Source organism: Seriola aureovittata, chromosome 8 (assembly GCF_021018895.1).
Source record: "Seriola aureovittata isolate HTS-2021-v1 ecotype China chromosome 8, ASM2101889v1, whole genome shotgun sequence".
Taxonomy (NCBI): Eukaryota; Metazoa; Chordata; class Actinopteri; order Carangiformes; family Carangidae; genus Seriola; species Seriola aureovittata.
In genome coordinates this window covers 8792829-8809736 of record NC_079371.1, presented here as the reverse complement: position 1 = coordinate 8809736, position 16908 = coordinate 8792829, and the positions used below count along the sequence as shown (strand labels likewise).

Sequence of the window (16908 nt, the reverse complement as noted above, 5' to 3'; positions counted from 1 at the left end):
CCGTTATACAAAACAATTACACATGATTCTGAAAACCAAGATGTCCTTTGTTATTTCCTTGCCCAATCCATGTTCTATATAAATCTACTAATGTTCGGCTCTCCAAAAGGAAAAGAAGACCATCAATATCTGCTTGGAGTGAAAAAGCCATCAAGCTCAGCCAGCTGGAAAAACTATTTTAGTGAGAAGAACTGAGGTAGTGTTGCAATCAAAGACAAAAAGTTGACTCTTTGCAGTGTAGCAATTTTTAACTTTTTAATTTATAGAAAAAAAATATGCACAGCACATTCATTTTACTGCACTGAAGCTTTTCTTCACTAAGCATGCTGCTTTGGACCATTTATCTCATTTGATTGTCAAAAACTGAAATTATGTTTGAGATGTGCTTCCGACTGCAGTTGCAACCATTTAATTCACTTGAGCAATTTTATATTTTGTCACATCACGCCTCAGCTGGCCTCTACTGCAGAAGCCGTGGCTTCTCAGTGACATTCCTGTTCCTGTTCACTCCGCTCTATGTGCTTGCGTGTGTGTGTGTGTGTGTGTGTGTGTGTGTGTGTGTGTGTGTGTGTGTGTGTGTGTATGTGTGTGCGTGAATGCGCATGTGTGTGCTCGGTCTTAACACCCAGGAGAGTTCACCTTGTCTGCCCCTTCTTGTCTGACTGTCTGTCTCATTTTCATGCTCCAGATTGATTCAAATTAAACTGTCCTTCATGTTCTTATCACCCTCAGTGACACACACACACACTGGGTGATTACAGACACATAAAATTACACACACAAACCGGCACGTACGCACACTCAATCGCATTGTGCTCCTGTTGTCAACATCGACAGCGACAACGTTTTTATTTGCTAAATGTCTGGGAGCCCAATTACTTTGCTGTCTGGATATGCATTTGTGTACATGCCTGTGTGTGGGTGTGTGAGTTTGTTTGCAGGTAGGTGTGTAATACTTACAGTGAGGTGAGTGAGCGAAGGCCACTGAAGGCATCTGCGGCAATGTCAGAAATCTGGTTCTTACTCAAATCACTGGGGGGAGAGAGAGAGAGGGAGGAGATAAGTGCATTACTGTAATACACAGTAATGGGGTTCATTCTGTGTGAATGTCCTAGAACTGTCTGACAAATGATCATGAGAGAATACATCAGCAGAGGTCAAGGCAAGGGGACAAGTAAAAAAAAAAGTAAGAAGGGCTAGATGTGTAAGTAAATGAGGGACAGAGAGAGAGAGGGAGAGGGAGAGAGAGAGAGAGAGAGAGAGAGAGAGAGAGAGAGTGAGAGAGATGGACAGGGTGAGGGGAAAAAAGTGAAGTGACAGGAGCAAAAGATAGAGAGAGAAAGTGGAAGCAGTGGCATGTTAAGTGCAGTTCATGTCATTCACTTCCACCGCTGTAAGATATATTATTTAACACTTCGGTCTAGGTTAAAATTCTGTGTGTGTGTGTGTGTGTGTGTGTGTGTGTGTGTGTGTGTGTATGTGCGTGTGTGTGTGTGTGGTGTGTGTGTGTGTGTGTGTGTGTGTGTGTGTGTGTGTGTGTGTATGTGTGTGCGTGAATGCGCATGTGTGTGCTCGGTCTTAACACCCAGGAGAGTTCACCTTGTCTGCCCCTTCTTGTCTGACTGTCTGTCTCATTTTCATGCTCCAGATTGATTCAAATTAAACTGTCCTTCATGTTCTTATCACCCTCAGTGACACACACACACACTGGGTGATTACAGACACATAAAATTACACACACAAACCGGCACGTACGCACACTCAATCGCATTGTGCTCCTGTTGTCAACATCGACAGCGACAACGTTTTTATTTGCTAAATGTCTGGGAGCCCAATTACTTTGCTGTCTGGATATGCATTTGTGTACATGCCTGTGTGTGGGTGTGTGAGTTTGTTTGCAGGTAGGTGTGTAATACTTACAGTGAGGTGAGTGAGCGAAGGCCACTGAAGGCATCTGCGGCAATGTCAGAAATCTGGTTCTTACTCAAATCACTGGGGGGAGAGAGAGAGAGGGAGGAGATAAGTGCATTACTGTAATACACAGTAATGGGGTTCATTCTGTGTGAATGTCCTAGAACTGTCTGACAAATGATCATGAGAGAATACATCAGCAGAGGTCAAGGCAAGGGGACAAGTAAAAAAAAAAGTAAGAAGGGCTAGATGTGTAAGTAAATGAGGGACAGAGAGAGAGAGGGAGAGGGAGAGAGAGAGAGAGAGGAGAGAGAGAGAGAAGAGAGAGAGAGAGAGAGAGAGAGTGAGAGAGATGGACAGGGTGAGGGGAAAAAAGTGAAGTGACAGGAGCAAAAGATAGAGAGAGAAAGTGGAAGCAGTGGCATGTTAAGTGCAGTTCATGTCATTCACTTCCACCGCTGTAAGATATATTATTTAACACTTCGGTCTAGGTTAAAATTCTGTGTGTGTGTGTGTGTGTGTGTGTGTGTGTGTGTGTGTATGTGCGTGTGTGTGTGTGTGTGTGTATGTGCGTGTGTGTGTGCATGGGTGGATAACCTTACAACCATGCACAAGTCTGCAGCTCTGGCATTTTCCGGCATTTGCATGATAAGGCAGCTTCACGCGTGTGTGGGTGTGTGTGTGTGAAAGAGACTGTGATCTCCATAGTGACTACGGCACTGTGTAGCTCACAGTCTGTAAATGTTATAGACTTCAGTAACTGCTTATGCTTTTGTTAATTAAACTTCTAGGTTGAGGTGAAATGTTTTATTAAAACATGAACATGAAAATGTGAAAATCTTGACATTTTAGTCGCTGCAAATTTCATTGTTTCCATTTTCAGATGCATTTCTATCTTTTCTGTTTGCTCACGACAAAACACTGAGATCAGCCGACCTGCCCCCCCCCCCCATCAGAAAAGAGGCCACATTTCAAAATATTTACATAACATCATGTCAGCGTTGATGGACTAACTTCTAGTGACTGCACTTTTTTTTGCATTAATGTAATTTTTGTTAGACTATTAGTTTCACTTTAGAAAACAAACAAGAATCATTAGTGCTGCAATAAAGAATGTGAATATTATTGAAGCCCTCGACAAGAATCAGGGTCATAGAGCTTTATTTATTACAAGCCTTTGGCTCAGTGGATCATATCTTCCCAATGCTGAGGTTGATTGGGAGCCACCTGGTTAAAAGCCAGTTAAACAAAATAGATAAATAAATTACATGTATTAAAGCATATATCAGCCTATGAATGCATATAGGTGCATGTATGCTGGTGTGCATGTGTGTGTGTTTAAATGTATGCAGTTATAGCCAGACACACTCACATCCTCTTGAGCTTCTTGTAGACAGTAAAGGCTCCTGCTGGGACACTTTTAATCAGGTTCTGCTCCAAACGACTGGAGAGAGAGAGAAAGAGAGAGAGAGAGAGAGAGAGAGAGAGAGAAGGGAGGGGTTGAGAAAAAATGGAGTTCGTTGATCTTTAATAAACCTTTAAACATTTATTTTAAAAAAAATCATTAATTCAAAGAAGATTTTCCCCCTAAAACATAACATAAGAATATCTGCTGCACATCATGGAAAACTTAGTATGTTCATTTTCTCTCCTTTAATTGCATTCAGGACAGAGAAATCACTGGTTATCATGACGTCCTGTTTTACACCTCAACCTCAGCCAAACACAAGTGTACAAAGAGGTTCAAAAGGTGGTTGTTCCGATCAACATCTACACAATATTTCTGCAGGTTGGTCTGTGTTTTGCAGCGGGAACTGGTGAAGGTCACTCAGTGTGAAACGTTGACTTGAGTTTTGCAGCTGAGTGGTAATAAGCTTACCTGGGACCAGCCCTCTGAATCAGGAGGCGGATCTGGCAACCAAAACCTGGACTGCCGACCACAATACCTGTTTGCTCAGTGAGTGTTCGGGAGGTGGAATCATATATATATAAATGTTTATAAAGGCAAAGTATGACAGCTAGCTAACTGGCTACATCAAACCTGCTGTCACTCAACCATGATAAAATACAAGCTTGAATCCGCTAATTGAACATGGAAAGTTTGCTTTAATTATAGGACTGTCAGCAGTACATGAACAATTCACTAAATCATAATTTCTAATATTTTATCTATTTGAATCTTCCATATAATTCCCTCTTTAGATGAAGCCGGACTGTATTTATGAACATATTCTCGGTTCCTCGACTTTTTCAGGCGAAGGGCCAAAGGGAATTTATTACATCTCTTTCTCCAGGAGACTGCAGACTCATTACACCATACTGGTAGTATTACTCTATTATCATGTGGGGAGCCATCAGAACTAGGCCCACAGCCCACATTTTGGGAAATGTACTGTAGTTTAGTTTCTGCTCTCCTGATGGTCTCAGAAACACATTTGTCTGTTGTAGCTCATGCATTCTTCATGTCTCCTTGTTTCTGCTATGAGACGGAGGAGAGGAAACGGACAAAGCAAAGCAAAGGAGGTGGAGGAGGAGAGGGGAATGAGAAAGTTAAAGACGTGTGGCAGACTCGCCGTAAGCATTGGAGTGGGAAAGGAGGACGACAAAGGAGAAATCAGAGGAGTGGAAAAGTGTGAACAACTTGGGCAGAGGAGAGGAAAAATCAGAGAAGAGGGGGATGCGGTGAGGTCCCAAGGCCAGCCACAGGGTCAGCTGTCAGAATGATAAATGGGAACTAATCCACCCTTCTTCTTCCTCTCCTCCCACTTTTCAGCCAACACCCAGTCCTCCTCTTGACCTCCACTCGCCATCCCTCTTTTTCTTTCTTTAGCCCTATCCCTTGGAAACTATCTATCTATCTATCTATCTATCTATCTATCTATCTATCTATCTATCTATCTATCTATCTATCTATCTATCTATCATCATATTGTATACTCTTTGTCTTTAACTGCTGTAAGTGACTTTGCAGCTTAATACGACCAATATATTTCATGATATTGACTCAAATGATCACATTTGCTGAGATTAAATGCAATTTAAGTGAATTTATTGCATCAGTTTGTAACTTCTACTCTGTAACAAGGCTTTTAAATTAAACTCTGAAGTGGTGCTGGCATTTGAATGCAACACAACGCTAACAGGTAGCTGCTTCTTGGCTTGTGTTCCTCTCTAAATTTCTGCACCTCACACCGCTGGCAGCCGACAACACCTTATTTCAACTAGGGGGTCAAAATGAATCAAGGATGTACAGATATTGACAAAGACAATCTGCGCACACAACAAGTTACAAATTATATCAGGGGCAGTAAAACAAGGTTGATACAAAGACACTTAGAGATTCAATATCAAAGGATGTATTAGAGAGAAGACATTTTAAGAGGCTAGATAAAAAATCCATAGGGTGAAGAGGTGATTAAATGACAACAGAAACAGGAGATGTCTTTGGCAGGTGAGCAGGTACACGACGTGCCGTGTATGAATACACCTACACACACTACTCAAAGCGCACTCAAACACACACATCCCTTTTAAGGTGTAATGAAAGGTGTAATGAAGTTAAATGCCTTGAGACAAACCTGTTTTGTGAAATTCCTTTATGAATACATTTCAATACAGAAGACAGATTAACACAATTCAGCACAAGCGCGCGCGCGTACACGAACACACACACACAAACACACACTATACACAATCACACACACACATTTGGCAGTGATCCTTGCCACCAGCACGCAGAAAGATGACTTTGTCCCGTTTGGAGGACTGACAATACATCATCCTATTATACCCTATTGTTTCTGGCTGCAGCAACAACATTTATTATAATGGATTCAATGCTAATCCTACGTGTATGTGTGTGTGTGTTTGTGTGTGTGTGTGTGTCCAAGACATTTCATCAAATGTTTGGTGCCTGTGGCTTGATCAAAATGCATATATGTGTGTCTGACGCTCCCAGACTGTGTGTGTGTGTGTGTGTGTGTGTGTGTGTGTGTGGTGTGTGTGTGTGTGTGTGTGTGTGTGTGTGTGCATCGGCATAAGAATGCATTTTTGCCAAAGTACATTTTTTATTTGTACAAACAAAACTAGTGTGTCTGCATCGATGTGTGTGCACTGGTGTGTGTGTGTGTGTGTGTGTGTGTGTGTGTGTGTGTGTGTGTGTGTGTGCGAATCCATTACTTATGCTGAAGAGGTATAGCGGTATTGGTGTAGCGTTGCGGGGGAGAATTGCTCCTTTACTCACATAGCAATCAACCAGCTGTCCTCTGTACAAACAAACAGGGTACAGCGCTCAATACGGATATCAAACATGTCGCATTGGAGTATATGTGGATGAGTGTGTGTGTGTTTAAATATGTGTGTAAGAGACTGAAAGAAGGAGGAAGCAAAGTGTGCGAGTTTGGCTGCAATCCAGAAAAGATTACCACTGCAAAACTCATGGTCTGCCGCAGTCTGGGTTGGAAGAAAGGGCTAGTCCATCATGGTGGTTCGACTTCTCCATGTGACCAGTTTGACAGCAAAATACGTTATGTTGAAAATTAAGAATAAGACGTTCTTACATCTCCACGATGCCCTCAGGGAGGTTGGCTGGTATTTCTGTGAGGCCTTTGCGCCGACAGTCCACTATGTTGTTGTTACAGCTGCAGCTGGGTGGACACACGGCCACCTGTGGAACACAAGTCCTCGACTCCGTCTGGGCCGGACCTGGAGATGGTGATACGCAGTATCAGAGTCTGGGTACACTGACCAGATACACTGGCTTTTGTTGAAAAAGTGGTTCATAGAGAAACTTCTGTCTTAAGTGTACGTACACCTCCGCAAAATTCTGCCATTTTTATTTTCGCTATTAGTGTCAATAAGTGTCAGTAATGCAATGTTTGTATTTTATCTCAGTTTTTGTTCATGACACTAGTCTCAGCTTCAGTTGGGAGGTTTGTCCCATGATGCTCCTCCTGCTGTTACAGAACCTTTTACAATGTGTCTGGAATTAAATTCTTTGGGGAAACAGGAAGAAATTGCATCTGGACACAACATATTACTGGATATTGAGAAGGAGGAAAGAAGGGGGAGTGAGGAAATCAAATGAAAGGAGGGAAGGAACCGTGAAAAAGAATGGAAGGGGGGGGGGGTGTCTGGTATGGAGCATGTGGGCAGAAAAGACAGGCTAAAGGCTAATAAAGAGGGAGCAGCCTGACCTGACAGTCTATTAGCACAGAGAGCTGAATCAGAGGCCTATAAACATTGCCTATACTATCTGCAGCTGATAACACCACTGCTCTTATACCAGCCTTTTAGCTGATTATGCGCTCTACACGGTGTAATTCCTTCAGTGTTATAAACTCAATGCTGAGCTGTCTGGAGTCGATAACAATATTGCTTGTAATAATGGCCTTTAGGTTTATTACACTCTCTGTATTGTATACCTCGTCGCTAGCTGTCAGCAGCATTACATTCAGCTGGGAGCATCTACTTGACTCTCTGTCAAGAATGTATTGTATACATGAGTGTAGCTGAGTCGTTCGAGGTCATTTTTTTTTTTCAAACGTTATTCCACAGGCTCGATTTCACTCTTATGATAGTTCTGGGTCAATGTGCTGAAGAAGGAATGACGCCAAATCAGCCTTTCTCAAAAAATACCCCCCCCTCCCCAAAACCAATAACCAATGTTAATGTTTTTCACCAACCACTTTAACTCATTCAGGAAAGAGATATTCTCACTGTGCTTGTCACAGAAAGTACTGAGTGTTCTTCAGGGTGACCTTCAGCCAAGGTGAAGCGCTGTAACGTTTGAACAGAATCTTACGTGTGTCAATGTTAACTCACCATTGCAGACAAAATCCTTCTTCTGCACATCTGGGACATTGAGGCCCCTCATGTGGGCGGGGGCCATGCACTGGGTGAAGGGAGCCAAGCCCCGTCTGGCTCTGAGCCAATCAGAGAGCCAGGACAGGTGACAGTCACAGTGGAGGTTGTTTGAGTGCAGACGACTAAGAGGGAGAGGGAGAGAGAGAGAGAGAGACAGAGAGAGAGAGAGAGAGAGAGAGAGAGAGAGAGAGAGAGAATGGTTATTTATCAGAAATCATGTGTAATTAAATACAGTTATCAGTGCATAATAATAAGACCCAGACACAATAAGACCTGTGAATATGAAATGCTTACATTCAAAAATTCATAATTCAATTCATACATTCAGAAAGTCTGTGAAGTTAAACTGAGCTCAGATAGAGCAAATGTATTTGAGTCTGCATTCAAATAGGTTCTATTTTTCACACCGCTTACACCCTTGGCCGGGATCGTGAGGCCGTCGCTTGGGTGAAACACACACACACACACACACACACACACACACACAAACAGGCACTCTCACTCAGACACACAAAGTAATATCCTCGGCTCTCATTTCCCCCAAGGTCTGTGACAATAAGACTCCCTCTAGAGAGAGGACACATACGGCCAAATCACAATCTATGTAGAAAGGCAGACACAGGAAAGGGGGACACAGATAGAGGTGGGAAAGAAGAAGATAAGTCTGGAAAAAGAGACTGAAAAGAGGGCAAGACAGATTCAGATATGAAGAGAGTGGACACAAAGGCTGGAGGGGAGAACGAGAAAATGAATGTAAAGAGGTGGAGATGACGAAGAGAGGAAAACATGGAGCAAATCAATTTATTAAGAATGGTATTTCAAAAATCTATTTAGATGATTCTTGGTTAATTTGTTGATTTGGTTTTATAGTGACTAGCTAAGAGTGACAAGACGTATGATTACATGGGCATGGGGTGCGTCTCAGATCTCTAGGCTTACAGACCCCCAGAGAAAGATATTTTAAAGGGTCAGTTCACCAAATATATGTTCTCACATGCATCTGTTGCTACATGTATCTATCCTTACAGTTAGTTTTGGTTTTATATCTTCCACTATCCTCCTTCCAATTCCTCTTTTCTCTTTTCTCCACTTCACCAGCACACAGATGAATGAAATTTTGTTTGTGGTGTTTTTCCCGAGCCAGCGCCCCTGCTGCTTGAGGAACTCAACACATCATGCGAAAACAACAGTTTCCCTAAGGACTATTTCTTTAGTAGAAAGTGGTGCAAATCCCAAATCTTGACAGCACAGTCTGTCAATAATTATGAGTAACTGGGACATAGTTTCTGGAAGGAGATGTCACTTTCAATCTTGAGAGTGAGAAAAACTAAACTTTATTCAACCTTCAGTGTAATGAGGTGGAGGCAGAAACCTCAAGAGAAAAATCTGACAATCTGGAACCATAAAGGGCAAATTTATCTGCATAGTTAGAGAGAGAAAATATGTTTATTTATAAGTGAACCAAGCCTTTAATGTATTGTGCAACATATTATTGAATTTTGCACATCATTTTATTGTAAACTAAATGATTCTAGTACTTAAGATTCTCTCATCACTGAATCGCATTGTTAACGTGAGAGGATGATGGGAAATTAATCACATCTTAAATACATTAAATCATATTTTAAGTTACATTTTCACAATAATAGGATTTAATTAAATGGTACTGCTCATCAGGTGATGTTTCACAGAGCTGAGACTCTCTACGGGCGGCATTAGCTGGATCTGACACCTTGAGAGAGAGAGAGAAAGAGAGAGAGAAAGAGAGAGAGAGAGAGAGGAGAGAGAGAGAGAGAGAGAGAGAGAGAGAGAGAGAGATGAGGAGGAGGAGGAACGGCAGAATGTCTTGTCAGCGTATTATATGCCAGCCGGGATATCTAGCCTTTCAGAAGACAGGCCTCCCTTTGTAATAAAGCAGAGGACAAATCCTGTTATGGAACAGAGATGGGCTCATTGATGCTAGCAGCGGGGGCAGTGGGTTTTAATACCGCTCTCCCATTATAAATCCAGTTTATAGTCAAACCCCCGCCTGGAGATAGCCACGTCCCGGCCCACCCCCGGCTCAGCCTTAATTACTGACAAGTAGGATTAAAACACAGGGGAGAATGGGAGCAGGCAGGGGGTATGGAGAAAGTGTATGTATGTGTGTGTGTGTGTGTGTGTGTGTGTGTGTGTGTGTGTGTCGGGTGTGTTTCTATGTAGCTGAAAGTCAGTGATAGCGTTTGTTGTGCTCATTGGTTGCGAGTGAATACGTGCACGGTGCATGATGTTTTCATGAACATGTGTGTGTGTCTATCTGTGCTTTTTCTGAGGGATACCGGGCACATCTTTAGTGCAATGAATTACACAAACACACAAGCAGTGGGAGTTCTAATCTTTTCATTGGTTCAAGTTTCTGAATAAGAGGCACCATGAGGTGATATCATTACTGCTAATAGAATAGAAGGATACTGCAGAAAGAAAGAGAAAGAAAAAAGGCAAAATATGATGGATGGATTGAGATAGAGAGAGAGAGAGAGAGAGAGAGAGAGAGAGAGACAGAGAGAGAGAGAGAGACAGCGAGCGTGTGAGAAAAAACAGATAGCATGAACTAAATAGTGGCCATCTGAAGAAATCACAGATTAAGGTGGCAGGGGAGGTAAGCCATTTAATTTAAAGAGAAGTTTCTACACACACACACACACACACACACACACAGACACCTACACACACTGTGGGACACAAGGGAACTCAGAGAGACCTAGACTTAGAGACACCTACACACACTGTGTGTAGGTGTCTCTAAGTTCCCTGCTAATCAAATCAGGGACATCTCTAAACAATTGATTGAATAAGTCGTTTTTATAAAAGCAGCAAATTCAATATCAGGATCCGAGGGCGGCAAAAAAGAACGGACACCAAATTTAATACAGAGGAGGCGGCGAGAAGGAGCTGCATGAAGAGGCAGTGCAGGAGAAGGGACAGGATGGACTGAGATGTGAACACTGGACAGAGAGGAGGTGGAAGAAAGGAGAGGAAAAGGAGGAGGAAGAGGAAGCAAAGCAAGTGAGTGAAGACATTTTAGCAAATAATGATGAGGGTGGGCGGAAAGAGAGGATCATTAAAAGCGAGAAAGATGCAGAGAATAAGGCAGAAAAGGGATGGATGAAACGTGAACTTTGAAGCAAAAACACTGAGGAGGAGACAAAAAAGGGAAGAGGAAGAAGGATTAAATCAGAGGAGACAGTCACTCAGTGTTGACAGAAAACAGAAGAAGACGAGGGCTCCTGATTAAAAGATATTGGATATTAGTAACTCAATCTCCTGGCAACTGTGCAGTTGTGCTGCTGCCTGAAATCCAATTTTAAAAGGCTGATTTTGAGCCGTATTGCCACTAGAGTTGCAGCAGTATGCAGGAAATATCCAAACGCCGCCATGTGATTGGCTGTTGGCGGACACCGTCGGTCAAAAGTTGAACAGAAGACATGGTCATAAAAGATAAATGGACCACTGTTGTCCTGCTTGTATTTAGCAGTGTTGTGTATTTAGAAATCCCCCATTTCTGAATGTTAAGTAGGGCTGTGTGACCACACAAGTGGCTCTTCAAAATGGTGATTTGGGGAGGAAATCCCATTCTCTGCATGCTGGTTTGGCAAAATTCAACCCCACTGTGGCCAGCAGGAACGCAACCAATGGTCTGCCTCTCAGACAGTCCCCAAGGGATTATGGGTAGCCTCCCTTGAGATGTCGTGCCATGGCTCTGCCAATTGTAAGTGTGTATCTTAGTGTCTGTGCTCACATCAGTAACATCAGCATATGAGGTTTCTTCTAATGAATCAAAGCAGATTGAACTACGGAGCCTTAAAAAGCCTTTCTTGTGGTATTAATGGAGTTACCATTACTCAAGGGTGTGTGTGTGTATGTGTGTGTGTGTGTGTGTGTTTGTTTGTGTGTGTGTGTGTGTGTGTGTGTGGTGCATGCACATGTCACTGTATCCATCTCCATGTGTATCTATGTGTGTGTGTCTGTGTGTGTGTGTGTGTGTGTGTGTGTGTGTGTGTGTGTGTGTGTGTGTGTATGTGATGGCCACATGATTATTCACAGTCATGAAACAATAGAAGAGCTGGTCTCTTATTATGGCATGATTAGATGATCACACACAGACCGCACTGCCATGCTGTGTGTGTGTGTGTGTGTGTGTGTGTGTTGTGTGTGTGTGTGTGTGTGTGAAAGTGAACATTGTGTGCAGTGTGTTTCTGTACTTACTCAGTTTACATGAAAGTGGGCAGTAATTCATCCACGTGCATGTGTGTATGTGTTAATGTGTAACCACAGAGTGCATGTGTACGAGCATCTGCAGTATATGTAAATACCTCTTTGTATAAATGTGTGTGTGTGTCTGTGTGTGTGTGTGTGTGTGTGCGACTGTGTGTTATACTCACAGTGTCCGCAGCTTGGGCATGTGGTTGAAGCTGGACAGGGGGATGAGGGTGATGTTGTTGTTGTTGAGAGTGCTGGATGGAGAACCAGAGAGAGGGAAGAGGGAGGGAGGGAGGGAGGGAGGGAAGAGAAAAACAGATTGTTAGAAAAATAACACCCTGGTGCCACTTATTGGTCTGTTGGTTCAAACTCTGACGCAAGTCAAATTACAGTCTATCCAAAATGCAGATTCAAGTCCTTGTCACCATTTCCCCCCAAAGAACTAATAATAATATAATATCTAATATAAAATAAGAAAAGTAGTTTACATCGACCTTTGTCGATGGCAGTGGTCCCAAACGTATGGGCCAGGACAAAAATCAAAAAATGAGACATCAAAAAATCAAAAATGTGATGTGGTACACCAAGTTATGTTTGTTTTTCCAGACTTTTCTGCAAGGATTAGTCATTTCTTGGGAAATACTGCATCGGTTTATCTCTTTGGGTTTGTAAAACTCTTCTAATTAAGCAATCTGAGAAGAGGAAAAATACTTGTTACACATTAAACCTGTGACGAGGGGTCACAAGACAGGAGAATATTAACTTTATTGTTTACCAGTGTTCGAGTTGACTTAGGATATAACAAAGAATTGTGCTTACTAATTTATTTTAAGTTAAGAGCTTTAAGGCTAATTGGATCGATGGTGTAGTGGAGAGTACACTGGCACAACACTTTGTGACACAGAAAACAATGTTTTTTAGTTTATTAAGAACAGAAATTATTGTAAATTGCTCTTTTTCCTTTATTGTTTTTTAATTTTTTTTTTTATAAATAAAAGTTTTTCTGTATCTGAATTGAGGTTGTAAGGGTAAAGGGTTTTGTATGATGCAGATTGTTAAACCCACTAGAACAAATTTGTAATTCCAGGTTATATAAACAAAATTGACTTGACTTGAATTGAAATTATTTGAACATCGTGCAACATCAAAACTGAGACACAAAGTCTGACCCTCTGTCCAGGGTGCCCCTGATGTGCCAAGTCATCACATAGAGTTATAACTCATTATTTATTAATGCACACATACATATGAACACACACACCCCTGATCTGTGCTTCTTCCATTTCTAACTCATAAGCAGGTCACTGCTGTCTCGGGCTATTAGCACGCTCATAAACTATACTCTGTCTCATATGTAGTATCGACCTGAATGGAATGAAAAACAAGGTTGACTGTCATTACAAGAAAACACAACCACACACACACACACACACACACACACACACACACACACACACACACACACACACACGCACACACGCACTCACACACACACACTCTCCCTCTCACACACACACACAAAAGGTCCCACTCAGTGTGTTGAAGAAACACAACGCCTATTGATTCTCTGTGGTTTTCATACACAGAAATGGAGACAGAAATGAGAGCAGAGAAAAGAAAATGCAGAAAAGACGGATATTCCATCAAAGCAATCCACAGGGGGATCAGATTGCAATGACAGACTAGTACAAACTGGTAAAGCTGCATATACAAAACAAAATATATCAGAACACAAGCAGGTCCCTCGTGACTTAAGCAGTGTATGCATGCACATAAAATTACAGCACAGCAAAACACGAGGCTGGACACACAACTCACATTACAGGATATGTTCACATGTGTGAAAAAACGCCAAAACGTATTATCTTTAGAGGTACTGTCGGCTGTGGGTGTTTTAAAAAAAAAAAAAAGGTACAATTTACAAATCAGAAAACTGTTTGCAGTGTTAGAAAATAAAGAGAAAAATTGAGAGATAATACAAATGAACTACGGATTATGTGCCAGATTTGTCAATAATAAAAAAATATAAAAGATAAACTTTGAGCTGCCAATGAATTTTTCGAAATCCCTTTTTACCCAAATCTTTGCATAACTGATTTTATTTTTTCTAATCAAAATAAACTGATAAATTTCCCAGTTGATTTGGGGAGAAATACAATATACAGCAAAAATAATATACCCCCTCATTATAACTTGTGAGACTGTTCAAATGGCTTGAAGTCAAATTTTTTACAGGAAAAAGTCAACAATGAAAATAAAGTAAATGAGAGATCCCTGTTACATTAGAAATCCAGGGATTTACTCAAATTTATACTACAGAGTCATTTTTCTGGTGGCTTGCAGGAGCCAACATCAACACGAGCCAGTGCAACCCTTCGCTTTGTTTTTGCCCAAGTTTCATGGATCATTAATTTCACTGGAGAGAAAATAAGGCCAGTTTACTTTACATATCACCCGAAACCTTGTGTATTCAAAGAGTCATTGTTTCAGGAAGAATAAAGACTGAGCAGTCATTTTTTATACATGAAACCCATTCATTTTTCACATTTGACAATGTGTTTTTAATGGTTTGAGACAAGGACAAGGTCAGCTTTCTCCCTGAGAAATGGCCCCAAATCAAGATGAAAGGATTTTTTTTTTTTTTTTTTTTTTTTACAGCATCAATATGTTTGGGCCTAAACACACAGTGTGACTATGTTCAGATTTCGTCGTCAAGCAACGAGGATGGTTTGTTTTACGTGCTGTCATGGTGTATGTTGTACATACTGTTCAAAATAGGCTCATTACCGGGGGTTTGCTGTGTTTTCACTAACACCCACTCAGCCTTAAAATAGACTATTTTTGCTTCACTCTGTTGATGTTACTACTTTTCTTTCTCTTTAATTCTCTCTCCTTCCGATTCTCTTTCTACATTCTCCTCCCTGCCAGTGTAGCCTCAATGGCCTTGGTAGACGGATAAAGTTTCACACTCGCTCTCACTCACTCACTCACACACACACACACACACACACACACACATCAGGAGTGCTGCTATGGTCAGCCCTGTCAGGGGCGATTCCACCCAGTATATATAATTTAATTGTGGAATAACAATAATTTCCCTCTGCAATTTCCCTGTCAGTTATTCTCCCACTCACTCCATCCACCCCCCCACATCTCTCTGCCTTAATAAAGTAGCGACTGAACTGACTTAAGCCAAGATAAACACTAAAAACATCATTTAGAAGTCCGCAGCTATGTTTTATATTGTGGCTGTTTTTTTCCCAGTTTATGTTACACGCCTCTGGCCACAGCTACACTCTTGAAAATTGTGCATCGTTTTAGATTTGAAATGATCATAAACAAATTTAAAAAAAATTAAAATATTTGCATTTTGGCAAAGGCAGAAACTGTCACTGGAGGATCACCACTTGATATTGCTAAGATATGGAGGATCCAGTTAATTCACGTCTAAGCACCTGAACAAGTGAGACTTTGATTTGTGTCGTAATTTGCCTTCATTTAACCAAACTAACCAACTGTAACACTTCACCTGAAACATGCTGAGCTTTTGTCCCCCCCCCCAAAAGAAAAACATATAGATGTGCTGACACATCTCCTTTTAAAATTCTGGGTGCATTATATAACTGACAGAAGAGCCTGAGCTAAACCTTGGCACTAGAAATGGCTGGACAGCAGTACACCTGTGAGTTTCTGCATTTGATTCAACTCTTTGGTTTTATAGTGTTAAATATCCGATTGGTCCAGATGGGGACTTTCCACTGGTTCTGCACTCCACCTCATGTCAGTCTAAACTTTATAATCCTGCAGCCTTGACAGATCCCAACACACCATCCTGTACTTTGACCACAAAATCACACAGTACAAACCAGAACATTGGCTGTGTAGTCATGGTCCCATTTACAAATGTCTCACAACTGATGTTATTCGGTTAGGAAAATACTTTGTGTACTGTGTATTAGCATCCTGTGTTGCAGCTGTTTCCTAAGTGACGTTATGCTTTGAGTTAGAGAGATTTATCCTTTTTGCTGGCCTTTCACTCTTATGTTCTTTTTTATGGCTGATTTCAGGATGAACTGATGTTAAAGTTAATGCTGTATCATATACCGACAGGGTGTGGAGTCACAGAGTTAAGGATAATGCTTCACACATGATTTATAGGTTAAATAAGCTGCTCACATTACTGGATGTTATTCAGATTCAGATATTTCTTCAATCTTGTGTATTTGAGGATAATTAGTCAGTATCTCTAACATGGAATCCAGTGATTGATGTAGTTATATTTTTATCCATTAAATACTAAGCTATCTTGCAATCCTTTTTTAAAGCAGTGATTTTTGTTAAAATTTCAGATTTTAACATAGATTAAGGTCATATATAAAACCAACATGTTACTGGAAGCTCAATGCACTGCAGATTAAAAGCCCGTTTTTAAAAAAAAATCACATTTTGTTTTTGCAGTCATAGTAAAAGAGAGCTCAAGGACTGGTCCAACATTGTTTGTGACACACATTCTTTCTATTACAAAATGCCTATTCAGCTCCATTTTTTGCTATTTAATTTGAGATAGGCTGCAGTGACCACTGCAGCGGTGTTGCAGGATACATCCATGATCCCCTGTGTCTGTGTGTATATACACATGCATGTAAGTGTGTGTGCTACTATGAAGTGTGTATTCTTGAGTCAGCATGTACAGTGCATGCTTGCGTGTGTCTGCATGCAATGCAGTAGTCTTTCTGTTGCAGTAAAAGGGCCTCTGCAGTCAGTGATGGAGGAGACTCTTTAGAGGCAACCCACCAGGGAGATGTTATCGTTTGTGTTTGTGTGTGTGCTTATGTGTGTGCTTGTATGTGTGTGTGTGTGTGTGTGTGTGAGAGAGAGAGAGAAGGAGAG

The 16908-nt window shown here is 41.3% G+C and overlaps 1 protein-coding gene across 3 annotated transcripts in view; it reads right to left on the bottom strand.

Annotated features, from left to right (window-relative positions):
- The window catches only part of slit3 (slit homolog 3 (Drosophila)), a 244940-nt gene that overhangs the window by 59335 nt on the left and 168697 nt on the right, over positions 1–16908 (bottom strand). For all 3 annotated transcript variants that reach the window (XM_056383620.1, XM_056383621.1, XM_056383622.1), the window contains 5 exons: positions 12198–12269; positions 7735–7898; positions 6471–6615; positions 3284–3355; positions 961–1032 (listed from right to left, as the gene is read on the bottom strand). In XM_056383620.1, the coding sequence (XP_056239595.1) occupies positions 961–1032; positions 3284–3355; positions 6471–6615; positions 7735–7898; positions 12198–12269 (525 nt within the window). The remainder of the gene's footprint in view (positions 1–960; positions 1033–3283; positions 3356–6470; positions 6616–7734; positions 7899–12197; positions 12270–16908) is intronic.